We start from the raw sequence: 23,346 nt of genomic DNA, 5'->3' as shown, positions 1-23,346 counted from the left end.
TTTTTTGCTAACTCCAGACTTGAAAATGCTTATAATCACATTCTTACTGCCAGATTTCAGTAGTTTTCTTCGGTTTTTTCCATGTTTGGGTTACACTACCAGTTCTCTGCATTACTCTTTGTCTTCTCTACTACACCAAGAGTGTTCACAAATTGTCAAGCTCCTATGATAGCCCATTGCAGACAGCAGAGTTTTCACATTTTCCCTTACCTAAGACTACCTACTTATATTTGCAGAGTCCTTCTCAAAGTGGCAGGAGCCCCTTACATGGTTAAAGAATCTCTTCTTCAATCTAGGATTCCAAGTCAAAATTCAAAAATCCTCCTTGATTTCTTTTCATAGGATAGTGTTTGTAAGGCTGCCTTCTGGATACCTTCAAGCTAAACACATTCCTATTTCAAAAAGAGTATCTGGAACTGCTCCTGAGATTCTCCATTCAGTGTCAGACTTCTACAACAGAATATCTCAAGATTTTTGGCTTCATGGCTTCTATGATCCTCATGACCTCCTCTGCCAGGTAACATATTAGAAAAATTTCCAGAAAACAATATGGTCTCAAAAACATCTTCATCCCCCTGACATTTCGGATTCATGTATCTAACTTAATGGAAAGGCAGCTGCTTTGGTGGAGAGACCAGATATTACTGAATGCAGGTCTCCCATTTTATCTCACTACCTGTGCACATTTTGTAACAAAAGATGCATCATATTTTGCATGGGAAGCTGTGTCTACTGGGGGTAAGTGCAAGATCTATCAAACAAAACAGACCAGATCATATCTATGTCAAACAGATGTTGGCTATTACCCTTGTTCTTAATTCTTCTGATCATCTGTGGTGTCCAAGGCCACTACAAGTGATCACAGGGAACACTGCAGCAATGTGGTACGTAAACAAACAAGGTGTGCAGACTGGCTATGGTAGCTTGGGAGGTAACATTTCAGCAGTGTTTAACCCTGCAAGCTCCTTACATCCTGAAGGAGCAAAACCTTGTGACCGAAACTGTGCCGGACCAGGACAAATCCCTCACAAAATAAAACTGAATGAGGAGGGTCTCCTAGGAATTGGTCAGTTTTGGGGAACTCCTCAAGTAGATATGTTTGCCTCCTTTCAAAACTGACAACTGAAGAAATTCTGTTCCAGGATTCCTTGCATGTGGGCCTGGAAAACATGCCTTTTCATTTCCTTGGAAAGGAATGTTCCTGTGTGTGCTTTCCACTGATATCAAGCATCATTCTGAAGATTCAGAAAGACTCTCCAAGAATCACTGTGGTGACTCCCTTCTGGCCCAAACAACAGTGGCTCTACCTTCCTACGGAACTGGCCAAAGTCAAATACTACAAGCTTCCTTGTACAATAGATCCACTCACAAGAAAAGGGGCATTTGATACATCCCAACTACAACTGCCTGCCTGGATGACATAGTTTTAATACCTTTTAGGCACTTTTTTATGAGGATGTGCAACAGGTGTTGAAGGAGGTAATGAAACCTGCTACTAAGAAATATTTTATTGGTAAAGTATAGTCGTGTAAAAACTTGCCATAACTGTAGATGTCCTGCTGATCACTGCTGCAGTACTTCAAACAAAGGAGTTTTCATCACTGACGTTCAGCCAGGGTACCAAACCCGAAACCTTCCCACAAGCATACATCTGATGTATGACCTCAGCTCTTGAGCACATGGGTACATTAGGGGTACATAAAGGCATGTATAAGTGTAAAGCCTCAGACTATCTCCAAGCCAGCAGCCTGAAGACATCTGACAGAAAAACAGTCAGCTAGAAAGTGAACAGCAGGTGAAGAGGGGGGACCTTCGGTCCTAAGGATCTGTCAGAAAGGGCAGCAGAGAACAGAAAATAAAAGGACAAGAGGGGAAAGAAGGTTGGGAAAGAATACAGCAACAGTGATCAGTAAAGGATCTACTGTTATAGGTTCACAGGTATGTACTAGGCTAACAACCACTAGAGCCTGCATCCCAAATCTCTGACAAGTTCTTGTACCCTAGATAAGTGTAAGCAGGGACTTGAGAGATGAAACTTTTACAAGAAGGGGATCAGGAAATTAACCACTTACCACCTCCCTGTGTCCATTAACAGACATAGGTACCAAACCAGGGATGAGTTTCCTGTTCCCCATCCAACTGTCCAAGTTATACTTGAATTGGGTTATGTATTCTTTTAGTGAGGAACCTGGTTAGGTACATACCAAAGGGTCACCTTACCTAATGATAGGTCTGATAAATGCTGAATACAGTGGAACAATGACCACCCTGGACTTAGATGCAATACCTTTGTTTATAGGTTGTACAACATAGAATGATTTCCTCACTACTGTAGACACGTGATGATAAAAGGCTAGATTACTGTCTGTTTGTCCCAAAGTCCCCTGACTACTGGTCAAATCTTAGGGGTGTATTGTAAATATTATTGTTACTGGAGTAGAGAACTTCCCAAAGGATACTATTATGCATTTATTGGTATTTAGTTGTAGTCCATGATTCTGACGCAAGTTATCTGCCTGTTATCAGCCCTTCCTGGAGAAAATTAATGTTGGTGGGGGATTCTAATTTGCAATAATCTGCAAATTTGGTCAGCCAGAGGCCCTTTACATTGGCCTTGACTTCAGAGAAGTAAATTTCAAAAAGAAGCAGTCCCAGAGTTATGTTAAGTCCTTGCACAACTGTACTATATCTTGACTGAAACCTTTGCTGCAATATTCCAGACAGATGTGTAATTTACAATGCTGAAGGGAACATAAGAAAAAAGGCACCTATTCTGTAATGCTTAGTGACACAAAGTGTGCACAGAAAACCAGGTAGCAGCTTCCAGGATGGTTCTGGAATCTATCCCTTTGCAGAAAGCTCCAAAAAAGGCTACTGGCTCTAGTAGAACGAGCCCTTGGGAAAGAGGGCAAGGATTTGCCATGGTGAGTATAGCAAGAGGAAATGGAGTTTGAAATCCAAGTCACAACAGTTTGTTTGGATACTGGCTGGCCTAACTTAGAGCACAAGAAAGAAACAAATAGTTGGTCTGACTTATGAATAGACTTAATCTTGTTTATGCAGAATCCTGTTTGTGCACATCAAGGGAATAACAAATTATTTCACCCCTGTGCTGTGGATTGGGAAAGAAAGTAGGCAGATCGATGCCCTGGTTAAGGAACATCCTCATTTACCACTTTAGGCATGAAGGAGGGGTTGACCTCTCAGGGATGCACTGTTCTTATGGAAAATAAGAAAGAGAGGGGGGAACCGCGACTGCCTGTTGTTCTGAGACTCTCCTAGCAGAAGTGAGAGCTACCAACAAAATGGTTTTCCAGGTGCAGAATTTGATAGTTGAGGAAGTGTCTGGCTCAAAGGAGGCAAAGTGAGCTTTTCCAGCACATAGTTAAGATCCCAAGGGGGGAAGCACAGATTTTCTTGGAAGACTTAAGTGCAGGACCTTTTTTTAAAAACTCTCTGATCTCAAACCTAGACATAAGCCTGGGATGATATGCTCGACAAGCCACGATGCTTTGCTAGGGACGGCTTGCACCTGTCACCCCTGGGCTTTTGGATACTGGCAAAGGCTCTTGCTACCCCCATAGTGCCTTTTTTAGGCAAGGCTCAAAAGACAAACCCACCTCCATAGGTATCACAAGGGATAAGAAACTAAGAGTAATGCTACTCAACGCCAGAAGTCTAAACCTCAAGATGCACGCACTTGAAACTCTCCTTAGCATGGAGAACATCGATATCTGTGCAGTAACAGAAACCTGGTTCAGGGCTCCCAAGAGCACCCCAGCACTACCAGGTTATACTTCATACCATGCTTTTCGGCCCCAAAACTTGGACCGAACCACAAAAGGAGGGGGAGTATCGATATTCATCAAAGATACCCACACCTCCAGGTTGGTGGCTAAGCACAAAGCATCAGAGACTATCCATGTGCAACTAACAGTGGGTAAAACTGCCTTCCAGTTTATAGCCTGCTACAGACCACCCTCCCAAACCCAGGAACCCCACTCGGCCTTCCTGAGAACACTGGAAAATATGAAGGTCTCTCCAAACACCATTATATTGGGTGACTTCAACTACCCAAACATAGACTGGGAGCATTACTCTAGCTCCAACATCCTAGCCCAAAGGTTCCTAGAATTCATAAACTCAAATGCTATGGAACAACTTGTTACCACTCCCACAAGAGGGGAAAACATACTGGACCTGATCATCACCAACATAGGGACTCTATGCTCCAGACCAGAAGTGTATCCCTCACTGGTAAGATCAGACCATAAACTGATCTCACTGGATATTCACATCCCGACCCCACCCCCTGCCCAAAAAAAACACAGTGAAAAACTTCTCTAAAGCAAATTTCACACTCCTCAAAACCAAGGTGGAATCCTTCAAAGCCCCCACGCCTGTGAAAAATATGGCCCAGACCGCAGAATCCTTTATAAATGCATTCTATGAACACCTTCAGGAATGCATGGATCATGCAATCCCAAATAAAACCAAGACCCAATCCTCCAAAGGCAGACGTCCTGTCTGGTGGACCCCAGCCATAAATAAACTATACAATAGAAGGAGGAAGCTACTACATGATAGAGCAAAATCCCAAAAAGGGAAGGCATCTCTGATCAGTATTAGTAAAAAACTAAGGGCACTCATAAAATCGTCTAAGGCCAGCTTCGAGAGAAAAACTGCACAGGACACTAAGGATGATCACAAGGCTTTCTTTAGTTATGTTAGGAACCTGGGTGGGAATTCCCAGATATGCTCAGAATTAGTCCAAAATGACAAAAAATACACCAAACCCACAGACACTGCCAACATCCTAGCTGACAGGTTCAGTGCAAACTCCCCCCCCACCAAAAGAGCAAATATCTATCCCAGCAGAGTGCTGCCCCCCTGACATCTCAGATGCTCAGGTAAGAGACGCCCTCTCCAAAGCAAAAAACACAGCATCAATGGGACCAGACGGCGTCCCGGGCTGCATCCTACATGAACTCCAAGAAGAGCTAAACCCAAACATAAGACTACTGTTCAATCTCAGCCTTACTACAGGATATGTACCCAAAGAGTGGCGTACAGCAACAGTGGTCCCTCTCCACAAAGGTGGTGCCTCAACGGACCCTGGAAACTATCGCCCCATAAGCCTGACTAGCTTGGTCTGCAAAGCTATGGAAAGGATCATCATGGACCTCATAAATAAAGATATTGGGGACCTACAGACACTGGATCCTACCCAGTTCGGCTTTGTTAAGGGCAGATCCTGCCTCTTAAACCTGGTTGACTTCTTTGAAACAGTCACCAAGGCCACTGATGAAGGGAAGGTGGTCCACACAGCCTACATGGACCTCGCAAAAGCCTTCGATACAATACCCCACTAGGGCATTATAGATAAGCTCACAAGCTTAAATATAAACTCCTATGTCACTAGATGGGTTGCAAACTGGCTCAAGGACAGAACCCACATGGTTAGAATTGCTGGAGTCATGTCAGACTCCAAACCAGTTACAAGTGGCGTCCCACAAGGCTCAGTCCTGGGACCTCTCTTGTTCGGTATATATTTCTCGGAGGTACAGGCCAACACAGAAGGACTGTGGCTGACCAAGTTCACAGATGACTGCAAACTGGGCGCCATAATCGACTCTCCAGCCGACACAAGCATCCTCCAAAAGGGCCTCATAGAAACAGACAACTGGTGCCAGAGCCATGGGCTCAAGCTAAACACCAAAAAGTGTATAGTCATCCCCTTTGGCAAAAACAAAGTGCCCACAAATTACCACATAGGTGGTAATCCACTAAGTACAGAAGACGTAATTAGGGACCTGGAGACCCAAGTTGATAGCAATCTCTCATTTGACAACCACGTGGCCAAAGTGGTTAGAAAAACATTTTATATAGCCCACCTAATCATGAAGGGATTCACATCTAGATTAGGGGAGGTCATCGTGCCTCTTTACTCATCCCTCATCAGGCCCATAATAGAGTACAATGCCCCTTTTGGGATGTACCTTACCAAACACCTGCAGCAACTGGAAAGACCCCAAAAGTACCTCACTAAGAGGATCAAAGGGCTCAAACAGATGCCATATGCTGCCCGGTTAAAGAAACTCCAGCTCTACTCAGTGGCATACCACCTGCTCAGCGGCGACCTGTGCCTGATGTATAAAGCCATGTCCAACCCAGAATTAAGGGACATGCTGCACCTCAAAAAATCCAAATCCCATCGAGCTACACGCTTGAGAGACTTGAACCTCAGCACTGAAATAAATAGGACATGCTGGAGGGACAGATTCATAACCCAGAGGCTCCCTTCACTCTGGAAATAAAATCCCAGTCCAGGTTGGGCAGAGTCCCTCATTGACTCTCTTCAAGAGGAATCTTGATGAGTGGATGGGAGATCGTAGGTTTACCCCGGGTATCACTTCTGTGTCACTGTTAGAAAGAGGCACAGTATACTAACCTCGAAAAAGGGCATAGCAAAATTAATTTAAAATGGGAGGCAAAAGCCAAACATACTCTGGCTAGGCTTATAAATGCCCTAGGGCAGATAGCCTAGTATGAACCTATGAACCTGTAACAGGCAGACTGAAGAGGAGACAAGCCAAGATGGCTGAAAAGTGGACTTTAATAGAAGAACTTGCCAGACTACCTTTCATGAGTTCACACAAATAGGATAAAACAAGAAGAACCTCAGATTTTATTGGGTCCTGTTTGCTAGCTACCTTTCATGAGTTCACACAAATAGGAGAAAACAAGAAGAACCTCAGATTTTATTGGGTCCTGTTTGCTAGCTTGACACCATATTGAAAATGTCTTCCACTTGGCTATATAGGATTTTCAGGTGGTGGGTTCTCCATGCCTCCTAAGAACTTAAAGCATATCCTCATAAAACCGATGTCTGGAAGGGATCAGAATCCTATCATCCAGAGTATTAGGTTGAGGGATTATAGGCCGAGGTGAAACAAGTCTATCTGTGGTATACCCCACTTGTGCTCTATGTCTGGGAAGACCTGCTTGTTGAACATCTACTTATGGGGGTCTTTGATGGACCTGCTAAGACAGTTTGCCAGGATGTTGTCCAGGGAAGAATAGACACTGCATGAAAGGAATTGCTGGCCTTGATGCCTAGGACCCAAGCAATATGAGCCAACCTGCATATTTAGTATGATCTGGTTTCTCCGTGCTTGTTTATACAGCACAGGACTATTGTGTTGTCTCTTAATACTCTTACAGGTCCTGGTTTCTAGAGGTCAGAAAAGACTTGTAGGGCCTGAATGGGAGCCTTCATCTTTTTCAGACTGTGTTATTTCTTGAGGTTGGGCTGCCAACAATCCTGGACCTTGTAGATTCACATCCATATCCTACAAGTCTCATCTGAGGTGTCTGTGTACAGCTTTTCACTTGGGAGTCTGTAACCTGAAGGGCAGGCCTGGACTGATGTTCACCTATGCCTCTTCCTTCTTAAGACAAGATATGAGAGGTACCTGTATCCAGGGGGCGACAGTGTTGAGAGTATATATTTTTCATATACATTTTTCAAATAAAACTAAATTTTTCTCATAAGGGATCTGGCTAAAGGAAGCATTGGTATGGATGGAGATATGATATGTAACCTAGTGCTCTGAGAATCTCCCTCACTGAGCAAGTTAATAGGGACTGAAAGAAAGTTGTGAGGCTATGCACCTTCTCCTGATGCATGGAAGCCTGCATGTTCTTTCTGTCTAGTCTGCAACCCAAGAAAACTAGGTTTTGAGTGAGCTGAAGGGAAGATTTTTGAAACTGACAGTGAATAACAGTTGCAGGAGAAGGGTGAAAGTCAACCTGAGGTACTGCAGTAAGACCAGATGTGAAGAAGACTGGATTAGCAAAGCATCTAGGTAAGAGAATATTTGTATTCCAAGAGTCCTGCAAAAGGCTATAACTATAGCTAGGCACGTTATGAAAAAACTGGGGGTAATAGAAAGCCCAAGAGGCAAAACAATTAACTGAAAATGTGATTAGCCAGTAGAAAACCTCCAGAATGTCCTGCAAGAAGGGTGTATGGGGATATGCAAGTACACATCCTTCAAAATCTAAAGCTACTATGAAAGCCTGTGGAAGGATAAGAGAAGGAGCTAAAGAAAAAGAACTCTGAAAGAGAGTACCCTGTGGAAAGTACTGAGCCAGGAGGAATCCAATGTGCATCTCCACTGTCCTTATTTTCTTGGTGCCAAAAAAGTCTAGAGTTAAAACTTTGTTTCACAAATTGAGGAGGCCTACGCTCTCTTTGAACAAAGGAAGTGGGCTTGGCAGGACAATTCCTCTGTATCTGGGCATAGAGATATGAAGGATTTGTCTGCAGTCCTTCACAGTATTACCTTGCTCCTGCAAAGTTTTGAATAACCTAGCTGCCTGTTGTCTAAAGGAAAGGTCTCTTGTCAAGGGGCAGAATCTAGGAGTTTAGCCTTGAAATATTCTGGTAGGGGTTGGTTACACAACCAGGCATATCTCCTAATGACTGAGCCAGTAGTAGGTTCTCTGAAAGAGGTCTCAACAGCATCATAGCTACATTTTTTTTACTATACTTAGCCACTTGAGTGGCCTGATTTACCAAAGATGAAATCAGTTGCTTGGAGTCTATGCCTGACATGTCTGCCACAGCCTTATTCAGATTAAGGACATATAAAATGCATTTGGTTATATGGGTCTGATAATTAATGGTCCTGGAAGCTAGAATAGTAGTAGTAGTACTCACCTGTTTTCCCCCACATATCCACAGCTCAAATGTCTTTGTCTGAGGGTAGGGGATTAATACTAGGCAGCATCTTAGAAGGTTGTCTGAGGCTAAGGAGGCAGCCAAATGGTCAGCTACAGGATTGTTAAAAAGAAACTTAAAATCCTCTTGAACTTCATAGAATCTAAACGAAACTTGAGATCCTCTTGAACTTTATAGAATCTATTTGGCTTTTTGGGAGCTGGGGGTTGAGATTCAAGAACAGTAGATGTGAAAGTGTCCAGAAAGGCCTCCAGGACTGAAGGGACAGGGGAAGAGGCTCGGGTGCCCACCTCTAAAAGCCTGTTTTATCTCTTTTGGACATCAGAGATTTGCTTAGACTCCAACACAGAATGTTTCATCATATTAATAATGGCCTGTCCGAATTACGTCTCTTCCACTGGAGAATCAGGAGAGAGGGAACCTCATCATCTGAGGGCACCTGTACAGGTGAGTGGATCTGTTAGGAGTATGTTATAATCTGTGGCCTCCTCTTTAGGAAGAAGATTCTACAGTAATCTTTTGTGGCAGGAATGGAGGAACTGAAAAGGAAGGTAGTTTAACAGCGATAATGGTCTTGAACATGCTCTGAGAAAAGTCCATCTACTCCATCTCCCTAAATTCTTGGTTTTCTGGTGCTTTTTTTTTTCTTAGGGGTGATGTCCATCTGAATCAAGTGCACAGGCTTGGACCCCTGATATACCTCAATCAGTGATACAGAAATTCTTCCTGTACTGGAATTTGAGAGACACCCTCTGGCTTCTCCAAAATAATGATCCTTGGTCTCCCTCTTCTCAGTCATAGTAGCAGTCAGTTCGGGTGTGTGTTCCTCGGACAACATACCAACCTCCAACATGACTGTGATAGAGGGCATCTCAGACAGAGTCAGATGTACTGCACGTTTTGCAACCTTGGAGGATATGTCAGAATCAGAATTGACAGACTAGGCCTTGGGATAGGCCTCAAGCTTTTTCTTGGGAGCTTATAGTACCATAAGGTGTGGAGGGATCAGACATTTTAGACTGGGCCAACTATTTGGTTTAGTCTGAATCCAAGAAGGATTACAGTACAAATGACCATGCAAAGATCATATCAACAAGTGCAAAACCTGTCTTCAGACAGGCAGCAAGACAGTCTGAGGATTTACCCTCACATGTCTGCTTATGTGCCCCATATGTTCACAAGCTGAGGTCATATGTCAGATGTATGCTTCTGAGAAACTTTAGGCTTTGGTACCCTGGACAGACAGCATTGAAAACCCATCTATTTGGAATACTGCAACACTGATTTCAGTCCAGACATACAGGAAAGATTTGCTAGTTGGTGCCACACTAAAAATGACTTCCATTTCAGGGTTTCTGTACCACTGGTTTTGCAATATTTTTATGAGTTTATATCCTCTGGCCTTTCATATTCCTCTGTCAAAGTACATCTCTCAAACATTTCAGTATAGCTGCCCATGGATCCCCCTTTCACGACAGTCAATGGTCAAGCTTTCTTGAAAGTGGTTTTACATATCCGCCCACAGAGAAAACAGGTGACACCAACCTAGGTTCTTAACTTTGCTTTGAAGAGTGAACTTAAGCTGCTTTTAAACCAGCTCACCAGGCTGATTTATAGTTCATTACTTAGAAAACATGGTCACTAAGTGCTCTGATATCTACAAGAAAAATATCTGACTTGCAAGTACTTATGGTGGATCATCCCTATCTAATATTCCATGAACATGGGGTTTCTTGGAGAACAAATCCCTCATTTATGCCAAAAGTGGTTTTACAATTTACATTAAGCCAAACTATCCATCCCTCAATCTTTCCAGAACCTAAAAACAAGGGACAAAGGCTTCTTCATACTGTGGACGTGCTCAGATATCTTGATAGAACTAAACCTTTCAGGAAAGCTGAGCAGTTGTTTATTTCCTATGAAGATAGAAAAAAAAAGTGCCTGTTTCTTCTCTCTCACTCTTTCTCTTTCATACACATAAATGCAAATGCATGCATGTGCAGACAAACATACACACTTTTTATTTTAATGCTCACTAAACAGCAAAGCAACATTTAGTAAGCATAAACATGTCAGCCATTAGCTATTTTTCTGTCTGAGCTTCATAGCACCTTAATATGCTGCCATGAAATGGCAGATTTTTTTTTTACCTGACTTAAAATGGCAGACTTGTTTTTTTTTACCTGATATTACCTGCACACTCTGCTGGAAAATGTTAATTTCCAAATCAGGGTGAAGATGTATGCTTCGTCCAGTCTCTAAAATTTAATAAAGTACCTCCACTTAGATCACTGTCTCATTTTCCAGAGTAAAATCCACTACATTAGACAGATTAAACAAGTCCAATCAAACCCTATGCCATTACATTTTAATTTAAAATGGCACCACTTAAACAAGAAATAATAATAAAATTTAAATCAAAGTTATGGAATAACATACATTACATAAACTGTTTGGTTGTAATGTATCAAATTTTAAAATAAACACTGTTTCTTTATACAGTAAATATTTTATAGAATCTGCCTCCTTTTTTAATATGCTACTTGTATAGTAGTATTTAAAACAAAAACACCATGCAACTGATTAATGTATTTAGCTACTGGGTTAACTGTTCTTGATTCTTACATCAGTGTTCTTTCACTTTTTACTTTGAACTTCACCACTGGCATGCCCAACATAAACTAAATTACATGTACATTTCACAGCATAAATCACTCTGTGTAGCATGTAAAGTGACAGCTAACATCTACTCTCTTGCCATTAATATATTTAAACTCAGGAGAGCACTACCTGTAACGAGACAAAATGTCTACAGGATCCAGCCAATCATGGAAAGGAAAGGGATTTAAAAAAAACAGTGATTCTCTTTCAAAGATGGAAGATACTCCACTTAACATAAGGAATGGTTCAAGCATGAGCTTTCAATAGCCAAGGGTTAGCTCACCATCTTCAGGGCCAGACATTGCTGGGGAACAGATGATGGCTGGAAACCAGACGTACGGCTGAGGGGTAGAGGTGTCAGGTCCATACCTTCTCTCCAAATGTTTGCCCTTGTGAGGCTTTGACAAGAACCATCCTGCTTGCCTCTGTATGATGGTATGTTGTGATTACCATATTCTTGATTAAAAAAAAAAAGCAAAACAAGACCAAAACTTCTCCCTTCATTATCTTCAAGTGTCAATTTTCATTGTCATACATTTTTTTGAAACAATGCAGACATTTTTTGTGGGTTTTTTCAGGTAATCTGATGGCCACACAGACACTTATTATGCTGGGATTCAGAAATCCAACACAGGTCTTTACCTACAAAATGGTGGGCTCTGGGCAATATAAATGCCACCTCATGGTGTGTGGTGGCACAGACATTAAGATAAAGTGGTGAATTGTGACTGTTGAGGAAGATACACTCAACCAAACAAATAATCAAGGATGTCAGATAAAACATTTAAGTATCAAGTAGGAAGGAGAGACAAACCTTTCCAGGTTGTGCAAAGATAGGAGAAAAATTGTGAAAGACTGAGAAAAAAACAGACGTGCTGAATGCTTACTTTGCTTCAGTCTTAATGTATGAAAACAGGTGAAGGGTGCAAACTGGGAAAGAGGTAGGAGAGAGAAGTGGAAAGGCAACAGGCTTAACAGGGAGGATAAGGAGGGGACAAAACTGGTTGCCATAAGGAAGTCAATGCACAAGTATGAATGGGTTGTCTCACAGGGTCCTTAAGGAATCTGGCTAATGTGCTGGCAGATCCTATGATAGGGACTTTAACAGATCGGGGATCAGAAGAGACGTGCCTTAAAATGGATAAGAGTGAGTGTGTACCCTCATATGGAAGTAGTGGAGGGGTGGGTTGTATTCAAACAGGAAGACAATAGCAATCTATAACCCTGTTTTAACTGGCAGACTAACAATTTCCAGAGGATCAACCAACATAAGCTCATGCCCTGAAGGACCTTTCAGTCAAACCTGAGCTGGTTTCATAACAGTCATAGAAAGATCTGACAGGGAGTATGGGCTGAGGTCTATGCAGACTTCACCAATGCCTCAGACTAGGTACCGCACATGTTTCTGATAGCAAAACCACAAAGATTGTGGCATAGGGCTGAGACCAAGGAAATGGACTGCTGCATGGCTAAACAGGACAGAGTGGCAAAAGGAGCAATGTCAGGAATTAAGTAAGTAACCAGTACTGCAGGGGGTCTTCTTTCTTTAGTTCAGTACATTTCAGTGTTTTATATATATATATATATATATATATATATATATATATATATATATATATATATGGATCCCCTTCATATGACAAACTACAAAAGCCTGAAAAGTCAAAAGCCTGAAAACACAAAAATACATATACTGACTTTAAACATAAACCATATTCATTTCCACTAAGTATAAGCAGGGAGGCAAGCCCCCATGCACCCCCCCATGTGGGGGGCTGCGCCACCCACACCCCCTGCTACTTAAATATACCAACTCCGAGATTGCACTTAGTGTAATGAATGTAATTATGCTTCGTGGAATTTAATATGGTTTATGTTGTTTAAAGTCAGTATATGTATTTTTTGTGTTTTCAGCCTTTTGAGTTTTCAGGCTTATGTTAATTCAGTCATATGAAGGGGAACCATATATATATATATATATATATATATATATATACACACACATATACATATATATATATATGTATATATATGTATATATATATATATATATATATATATATATATATATATATATATATATATATATATATATATATATATATGGGAGAGCTACAGAATCCTGAAAGCCCAAAATCCTAAGAGTTCAAAATCCTGAAAACTCAAAATACTGAAAACTCAAAATCTTGAAAACACACAGGATTCCTGCACTTACTATATTCCAGTACAAGTGCATTCAGAAACATATAACCCTTCAACTATATGCAGGGGGACAAGCCCCCCTGCTACTTAAATACATCAACTCCGAGATTGCACTTCACTACACTAAGTGCAATCTTGGAGTTGATATATTTAAGTAGCAGGAGGGTACAAGGGGACCTGCCCCCCTGCTTATACTCGTAGAACAGTAATATAGTTTGTGTTTTATTTCTTTCTGTATGTACTTGTGCTGGAATATAGTAAGTGTTGGTATCCTGTGTGTTTTCAGGATTTAAAGTTTTCAGTATTTTGAGCTTTTACTATTTTGGGCTTTCAGGATTCTGTAGCGCTCCCATATACACACACATACATACATTTTATATATATATATATATATATATATATATATATATATATATACACACACACACACACACACACACACACACACACACACACACACACACACACACACACAAAGCAATCAATTTCTTCACTGACAGCAGCGGAGGATGGAGGAAGATCCTTATGAAGTATCCGGAAAGTCCGATCAAGTTTAATACAGATACATCCTGCATTAGCATACTGAGCTACAGCAAATATGGCGAGAAGTGTGAAGTGGAAAATGGAACTGATGTTGCAAAAGCAGAAAAATGACCTAGGGTGTTAAAACCAAACTACATCCCAAGTAGCACAGTGACAGGGGAACAGTAGTATCAAACAGAATGACTGGATGCATTCTTGGGAATCAAGATTCCGTAAGCTCTGATTAGGTCACACCTTGAGTTACTTATGTAGGTCTGAGGGACAACACAAGGAGACGAGTATCAGGCTGCTAGAAGGAGATCAGAAAGAAATGTGCATATGATGAAAGTAAAGAATATCACTGGAGATGAAGAGTAGATGAAGCTCTTCTTATTAGACATCACAAGAGACTTTGTGGAGTGTGTGGACATGGTATGACTGCACAAGATCATGTCAGGGAGACGTGGAGGGTGTTGTCCTCAACAGGAAAGACATGAGGTATGAGGGGATGCAACAAAAATGCTCCTTTTATCTGTGAAAAGTAAGTCATTATGGAGAATGTTATACACCTATAGAATGGGCTGTCAAAATGTGTGACAAGAGAGGCAATCTGTTGATGCACTGTACAAGGCATGGGAAGGTGGAAAAAGGGTTAGGGGAAGGCTTGGAAAAAAAAGGGAGGTAAAATGCTAAATGCACTTAAAAGGTAAACTAGCTAGTCTTTAATGTCTACTTCTACAGTCAAGAAAATGTCAGGCCATGCCATCCCCATGACATAGAGGGATAATGCCCTAACTATGGCTCAGGCGACCAGGGTTTGATTAGTGACTTTGGTATCTGAGGTACTGGTAGGGAGGGATGAGTGTGTCCATCCCAAGGGGGGGGGGGGCTGTCTACGAATTCACTGTGGGGAGGTATTGCTCATCAGGAGAGCAGCTCTTGAATACAAAAGACAAATGCAGGGGATGGAGGGAATGATAGTAAGAAATTACAACCCCCACCCCCTACTGCAGCAAGGATGACATGTGAACCTGGGACCTCCTAATGATCCCTGACCCCAACCCTGGCAGAACAAGTCTGGGAGAGACTAAGAGGGATAGGTACACCCAATATAAAACAGAGCACTGGGATCAGCTGATGGTTGCTTGTGTGTGTGTGTGTGTGGGGGGGGGGGGGGTGGGATTATAATGCCATTACGCTAACATGCACTGCACATACAGTTAAGGTATATACTTGTGCCAACCCCACGGTGGTGGTGCTGCGGTAGCGTTGTCGCCTCACAGTAAGACGCTGTCCAGTTCGATTCTCAGCTAGAGCGTGTTCTGCGTGGAGACATGCGTGAATGGGCGTGCCTTCATTGAAGGTTGTGCATCAGGCCTGGCAAGCCAGTACGTAAAAAATCAACTGCCAATCATTAGCGGACCGGAGTTCCGCTGTGGCGACCCCCTAACTGGGAAAAGCCGAAAGACACAAACAAACTTGTGCCAACCCCATTTACACTGGACATTTGTATTCCATAGTCACTACTGGGGTTGGGAAGACTAAAGCACTAGTCTTAATAAATGCAAACAAAAATAATGCAAAAATACAAACATATCAGCAAAAAAAAGGACGACAGATACTTCTAAGATGCTCAATACTTCACCTCCCATAGTCAGCCAGTAAAAGGAAGCTGGATGTGAAATCCAGCAGTCTGTAATCTGGACACAAAACTCTCTCCATGTCAGAGGGCCTATGACTCTATCAACTTACTAGAACAAGACAAAAATTTACTATACATTCAAACTTGGAAGTTAGGCATAGTACATGTGGATGGAAGTTTGAGCAACTTACCTCTCCAACAGCTCCTGACATTAAGATAAATTCCCTTGTTATGATCTCCACCATTTCTCTGACCTGTAGGTAGAAAAAAACCCCACAAAAATAAACAGAACTGAAAAGAGCAGTGTTCTTTCTAGAAAAGAAGTTCTCATCAATGTCTGTAGCACCCAAATGACAAAGAAACCTACAAAATCTGTCTCTATTATTTTAAAACAATAATCATACCCCACCAGTCTCACAGTGAGCCATGTTTCATTGTCTCTCTTAATTTCTCCAAATGTTTTGGATTTCTTAATATCATGACAGGAATTGGACCTGGTTCCTAAGTCAGATACAACTAAAGTTCATGAAATTAGCACTGTTTCAGTTAGTTGAGAGCACTGTTCTCAGCATACTGCTGTGATGGCTTAGTGGTTAACTACTGTGACATAGTCAGAATAAGCCATATTTCACCGCTATTAGTATAGGGATGGTGCTATGGACTGCAATGTGACGATGAAGGGTAAATGAACACTTCATCTGAAACGCCACAGGACTTCTGAAACAAACATATATTTTATATGTTTTTACAATCATTTACAGCAGTTCACTGGGAAAATGTTTTCTAAGCACAGACACACAAAAGCTGAAACAGGTAGTTGTTCCTAAAATACTGCACAGTATAATACTTCAACAATTCAAGGAAATAAACATATTAAATGCCTCAAATCATCAAGCATTTCAGAATCACATTTACTGAATCAGGAATCCAGAATTTCTTTTGTCTGTAAAATGACCTGCAAATGTTTATAAAATTTGTTGCAAAGGAAATGAATGAATGAATGAAATATCTGGAAAGTGCCACACCACCACTATGTTAAACATGTTCATTAAAACTGAAAAGTGACAAACAAAGAGATGGGAACACAACACTGAGAACTATTACAGCAAAGTAAGCCAGTGGCACTCTATAGGCTTGCCATCATGTCCCCTGATCTTTTCTGCAGTCAAATTACATAAAAGTGTTTGTTTAGCCTTTAATTCCAAAGTTCTTAATATAATCAACACTGTAAATTAGGGAACTACACAAGTATGTATGCAAGCTTAGATGTTCAACATTTACATCACTGTTTCAGTAGCCTAAGCTATTTGGGTTCTGCCTCAGTGACTGGACAGCTTTCAAAATTTTAAGGGCTCTTCAACACACTGTCAGGAGCTCCAGTAAAAAGACAGAGCACCAAATGAGTTAGAGCTTTTTCATCCCTGAAATGCACTCCTTCAGTGGGCCCCATGGAACTGTTAAGTCTGTTAGTGTTCCTTCATGGTTGGGCAGGTTAAGTCCCCCACTGGGAAAAAATCTTTCATTAAAATAGTTTTTCTGAGGATAACTTTTTTTCCTAACTAGAATATTGAGTTTCCTAGGAAAATGAATTATTTTTTGGGATTGTCAATGCTTTTCTAAGGGAATGTGTGTATAAATGCTTTGTGAACATTTTGCTTAAAAGAAAGTTCTATTTTTTGACAAAAAGTTTCTACTGTATGTAGGATGGTGTAATTGAGGCAGGATTTTGTACTACTTGGGGATTTGTCAGTGATTTACTTACTTTAGTATCACTTGTTCTCTACTTCATTCTAGACTAATCTATTGAGCAGATACCCATCTCTGCAGTTTTACGATGTTCTTCAAGAATGCAACTGCAGTCCTTACATATGGGTTGTCCTGCCTCAGGCAGCCCTCGGTCAGCCGGATTCCAAAGTCTGGGTCCGGCGTCGGCTGATGTTGCCTCCTCCCCGACGTCAGAGCGGCTGGGGTATAAAAAGCATCAGCCGACGCCATCTTCCTCAGTCTTTCTTGCCGCGCGGTGCCCGAAGCAGAAGCAGTTCGCAAGTGCCGGTCGGTCAGCTCCTGTGTTTTATGTATCCGAAGTCATCAAAAAGCTAAGTACCCCGTTGGGGATCTTTTTCTTGCCTCAGCCGATGTCAGAAAAAAATGAAAAAGTTAATAACTGTTTGTCTTGTGGTAAACAAATACCTTGTAAGGACTTCCATTCTTACTGCCTTCCCTGCCTTGGCCCAGACCACAATGTCTCGACCTGTGCTGCCTGTGCTTGCTTCAATAAGCGCACACTCAGGCGCCGGGCAGAGTTTGCTGAAGACTTTTTTGGCGATAAATTCTCTTATACCATGCCGTCGGAACAACCGACACCTCATATTTCCAAAAAACGGAAGGACTGGGACCGACATTCTCGGCCCGCAACTTCCACCGACACCACGCCAAAAACTTCCGCGAGTGCATCGGTCTCTTCTGAGGCGGTTGTTCCACCGCTCCGGACCGACGACACCGCTTTACCAATCACTCCGGCCCTGGAGCCTGCGCCGGTGCCGGTTGTTGATTTTCCTCCAGATACTGAAGCCCAAGATTTGCCTGAGACCATACCGGTGGACAAGGTTACTCCAGCACGTGGGGCAGCTAGGCCCCCTATGTCTATGTCTATCAAGGCCTACACACGTGCTAAGGCTGCTAGCCAGGCTAAGTCTCACCCTCCTAAAGCTTTGCCTCAGCCCACTACTGATAAACAAATCATGACTTTAGCTGCAGATTTAATTTCTTTAATCAGAGGCTCCCAGGCCCATCCTGACAGAGGTTCTCAGCCACCTTCTGACAAAAGGCCCAGGTTTGAGCATACAGACACCCTTTCTTCAGATGAAGCCTCTGGTGACTCTGATCACTCAGATACCCAGGAAGAGTCCTTCCAGGCCTACGAGGATTCTGATGCAGAGGAATCTATTCCCTCTGCCTCTCCTCCTGAGGATATTTCTTTTGGGGAAATTCTCCATTCCATGAGGGAGCATTTTCAGTGGCAAGGCCAGGAATTCTCCGACTCCAGGAAACAGCTTTGTACCTTCCTTAAGCTTCCCCAACATAGGCCTTTAGCTATCCCTCCAGTGTTAGATGTACTGGATGATGTGTACTCAGATTCGAGTGCTTCTCCTGATTCTCTCCCCCCTGCTCCTGTCAAGCCGGACAGATACTACAGGGTTCCTGAAACTCACAAACATTTCATTAAGGCCCATTCTGTTGATCTAGAAACAATTTCCCAGGGGCCCAAAGGGGTGGCCACATCCACGGCCAAAAATCCTTTGCCCTCAGACAGGGAAGCTAGGTCCCTGGAGAGGTGGGGCAAAAAAGTTTATACCTCAACCACACTTGCCATGAGGGCCCTTAATTGCCTTTTTCATATGTTTCATTATCAGGATTTCTTGATGGATGATTTACAGAAAAAGTTAGCCTCTCCTGAGCTTTTAGATAGAAAGGCCTTGCAGGATTTGGTCCATAACACACAGCAGGTTAGCAATCATTTTCTTCAGTGTGGTTATGATGCATTGGAAGCTTCATGTAGGGCAGCTATAACAGGGGCTGTCATACGTAGACATGCATGGTTGAAAGAACAGGCATTGCCAGATCATATTAAAGCAAAGCTTCTAGATGCACCTCTGGAAAAACACAAGCTATTTGGTGCTAATGCTCAGGATGTGTTGAAATCAATTGAGGAAAAGGCTAAATCAGTGCAAACAGTCAAGGATTTCCTCCAGGTTCAGCCACCTAGGTTCAGCAGGAATTGGCCTTCTAAGAACTGGTCCTTTCCGGACACTGACAAGTTTCAAAGGGGAAAAAACAGGCGTGCCCGAAGAAGAGGGCAATACAGAGGCTCCTATAGGGGACGCCAATGGCAACCGACTAATCAGAGAGGTAGCGCAGGGACAATCACAATGACTTGACTTTGATACCGCCAACCAAGGCTCAAAGAGAAGCACCTTTAGGCAGAAAATTATCCTTATTTTCAAAAAATTGGCACATTTTAACAAAGGACAAATGGATTCTGGACATAATAGACCAAGGCTACAGGTTCGACTTCCATACTTTACCAACAAGACAAGGCATGCCAAACCTGCCACAAAATCAAAGGGCAGAGGCATTCGAACAAGTTTCAAAGCTGAGACAAATCAAAGCAATAGAAAAGGTTCCTCCTCAGGAACAAGGCCAGGGATTTTACTCAAGACTGTTCCTTGTTCCAAGAAAAGAAAAGCAATGGAGACCTATACTGGACTTGTCCGCTCTAAACACTTTTCTCATTGTACCAAAATTCAAAATGCTGATGCTACAGCAACTCCTTCCCATGCTGGGCAAGGGGTCTTGGCTGGTTACTCTGGACCTCAAGGAGGCATACCTGCATGTCCCAATCAGACACAGTTGCAGAAGATACCTCAGATTTCTTGCAGGGTCAGAGCATTATCAATTCTCAGCATTGCCTTTTGGCTTATCTACTGCCCAGAGTATTCACGAAATGCCTGGCATCAGTAATGCACACTGCAGACTCCAGGGATACAAATATACCCTTACCTGGACGACTGCCTTATACAAGCGGACAGCAAGCAAGCCTTGACAAAAAATTTGAATTATGTCATTCACTTACTACAGGCTTTGGGATACACAGTCAACGTACAAAAATCAAGACTACTGCCATCCCAACAAATAATTTTTCTAGGAGCCAAACTAGACACAGAATCACAAATGGCTTACCTCACAGAAGAGAAGCAAGAACAATTACCACATTACTTCAAAAGCCTAGCAAAGCTCACCCAGATGACTGCAAGGAAAATCCTGCAGGCCCTGGGTTTCATGGCATCTTGCATTCTACTGATTCCACTGGCAAGACTACACATGAGAAAACTACAATGGTACCTAAAAAGTTTATTGTCTCAACACAGCCACAACTTAGAGGCAATTATCCCACTCATCCCATGTCTACAAAGGGAATTTTTGTGGTGGGCCCAAGCAAGCCAGTTAAACAAAGGTATGCCTTTCAACAAACCTCAAACAAGCCAAACCATTACAACAGACGCCTCAGACCATGGATGGGGGGGCGCACATGGAGGGCAGATGTATTCAAGGGCAATTGACTCCCCAGGAAGTACATCTACACATCAATCAAAAAGAGATGTTAGCAGTAATGCATGCAATCGAGGCCTTCGGAAAATATCTTCAACAAGGTCATCTACTAATAAAGACAGACAACACCACTGTTATGTGGTACATAAACAAGCAGGGAGGTACTCATTCATACCCCCTTTGCAGACTAACAATGACTCTTTGGGAAAAGTCCCTGAAACTGAACATACAGCTGCAATCCCAGTTTGTTCCGGGCAGGGACAATGTTCTGGCGGACAGTCTAAGCAGAAACATCCTGGATCCGCATGAATGGATGTTGCATCCAGACATTTTTGCCCAAATAACTCATGCATGGGGGAGGCCGGACATAGATCTCTTTGCCTCCCACCTCAATCATCATCTGAAAAAGTTCTGCTCGAGGACACACCATCCACAAGCCTGGAGAATAGATGCTCTCTCATTCAACTGGAACTCCCTAACAATCTATGCATTCCCACCTCTACCATTAATGACCAAGGTGTTACTGAAGATCAAAGCAGAGCAACTGAAAGGCATCTTAATAGCTCCAGTTTGGCCAAGACAGCACTGGTATCCATTACTAAGGAGCATAACTTGCACTAAGCCGTGGCCCCTGCCTCAATGGCCTCCACTCTTGACTCAGCACAATTACAGGACGGTTCATCCCAACCTGCAAACTCTGCAGCTGACAGCTTGGAGGGTCCCATGATTTCTCCCCATATCTCTCTCTCTAAGGAAGTTCAACAGATATTATTGGAAGCACGCAGACCTTCTACCAGAAAGACTTATTCAGCCAAATGGAAGAGATTCAACATCTGGAATACCAACAAAGGACAGGATGCATCAGTAATGAGCATCCCACAGACATTGGAATACTTGGCAGACATGCTGCATAATGGACTTTCCTATTCTTCCATAAAAATACACGCTTCAGCAATTTCAGCAAAATACAACACTGATCCACCTGTGTTTTCACATCCCTTGCTAAGACAATTTCTAAGAAGGATAAAGAATATCAAACCTCCCAGAAAACCACCAGTGCCTGCATGGGACCTCAATTTCGTGTTGGAAAAATTAACTCTGCCTCCTTTTGAACCAGCAGCATCTTCAGAATTGCAATTTCTTTCCTGGAAAACAGTTTTCCTGTTGGCAATTACCTCAGCAAGAAGAGTTTCGGAGATACAGGCCCTCATGGCAGTACCTCCATTCCTCATTTTTCATCAGGACAGGGTTTCTTTAAGAACCAATCCTTCTTTTATGCCAAAAGTGATATCCAGGGTGTCTCTAAATCAAGCAATTCACCTGCCTACTTTCTTCCCCAATCCTCAAAATAAAGGGGAAAAGCTGCTGCACACTTTGGACATTCACAGACAACTACGCTACTACTTGGACAGAACAAAGGCCAACAGAAAGTCTGACCAACTATTTGTAGCATACGCTCCTGGAGTGCAAGGAAAGGCAATTTCCAAACAAACAATTTCAAAATGGATTGGACATTGCATCAGATTCTGTTATTCTTTCCATGGAAGGGTGTGCCAGCCAATATCAGGCCACACTCCACCAGAGCTACAGCCACCTCCACAGCCTTCCTAAGAGGGGTGGCTACAAAGGACATTCTAGAAGCTGCTACATGGAGCTCCGTGCATACATTTTCCAAGCACTACAACCTGCCTTTATATTCCAGATCCCGAGCAGGCTTTGCTTCGGCAGTCCTGCAGGGCATTTTAGCTACACCATCCTTATCTTAGAGCCTACCACCCCCAGCTTGGCTATGGTATTCAACCCATATGTAAGGACTGCAGTTGCATTCTTGAAGGACATAGTACAGTTTTGTACCTACCATAAATGTAGATGTCCGATAGATATGCAACTGCAGTCAGGTTTTCCCTCCCTCCTACCCCTCTGTGTATTGGGTCCACTTCCCTCCTTTTATACTTAGCTGGGGATATCTGTTATGGTGTATCTGTTTATTGCTATTGTGCATGTCTGGAAATTTTATCCAGTTCTAAATTTAGCCTTCCTTGGAAGGCACCTGGCATCTGGGGCAAGAAACACTGAGGAAGATGGCGTTGGCTGATGCTTTTATACCCCAGCCGCTCTGACGTCGGGGAGGAGGCGACATCAGCCGACGCCGGACCCAGACTTTGGAATCCGGCCGACCGAGGGCTGCCTGAGGCAGGACAACCCATATGTAAGGACTGCAGTTGCATATCTGTCGGACATCTACATTTATGGTAGGTACAAAACTGTACTTTCCCTTGTCTGCAAGTAGAAGGAAGTTGTTTGGGAGTCTTTGGGTGACAGACTGGCTCCTACTGTGCTTCAGCCTCTGGTGGGTGATTCTGCTTTGGCAGCTCTTGGTTCCTTAGTCCTCTCATCCTTTTCCCAGGCCTGGGGGATAGCCATATCTTTTTTGGCTGTAGGGACGCCCTTGGTGGGTAGGGGA

At 42.7% G+C, this 23,346-nt stretch overlaps 1 protein-coding gene across 1 annotated transcript in view; it reads right to left on the bottom strand.

The window, feature by feature from the left end:
• Positions 1-23,346, bottom strand: part of PMPCA (peptidase, mitochondrial processing subunit alpha) — a 970,881-nt gene that overhangs the window by 90,156 nt on the left and 857,379 nt on the right. Inside the window, exon 11 of the mRNA XM_044057867.1 lies at positions 15,965-16,027. Coding sequence (XP_043913802.1) covers positions 15,965-16,027 — 63 coding nt within the window. The remainder of the gene's footprint in view (positions 1-15,964; positions 16,028-23,346) is intronic.

This window comes from Protopterus annectens, chromosome 16.part0 (genome assembly GCF_019279795.1).
Source record: "Protopterus annectens isolate FY-2018-M chromosome 16.part0, PAN1.0, whole genome shotgun sequence".
Lineage (NCBI taxonomy): Eukaryota > Metazoa > Chordata > Ceratodontiformes > Protopteridae > Protopterus > Protopterus annectens.
This window is presented reverse-complemented; position numbering and strand designations above follow the sequence as displayed.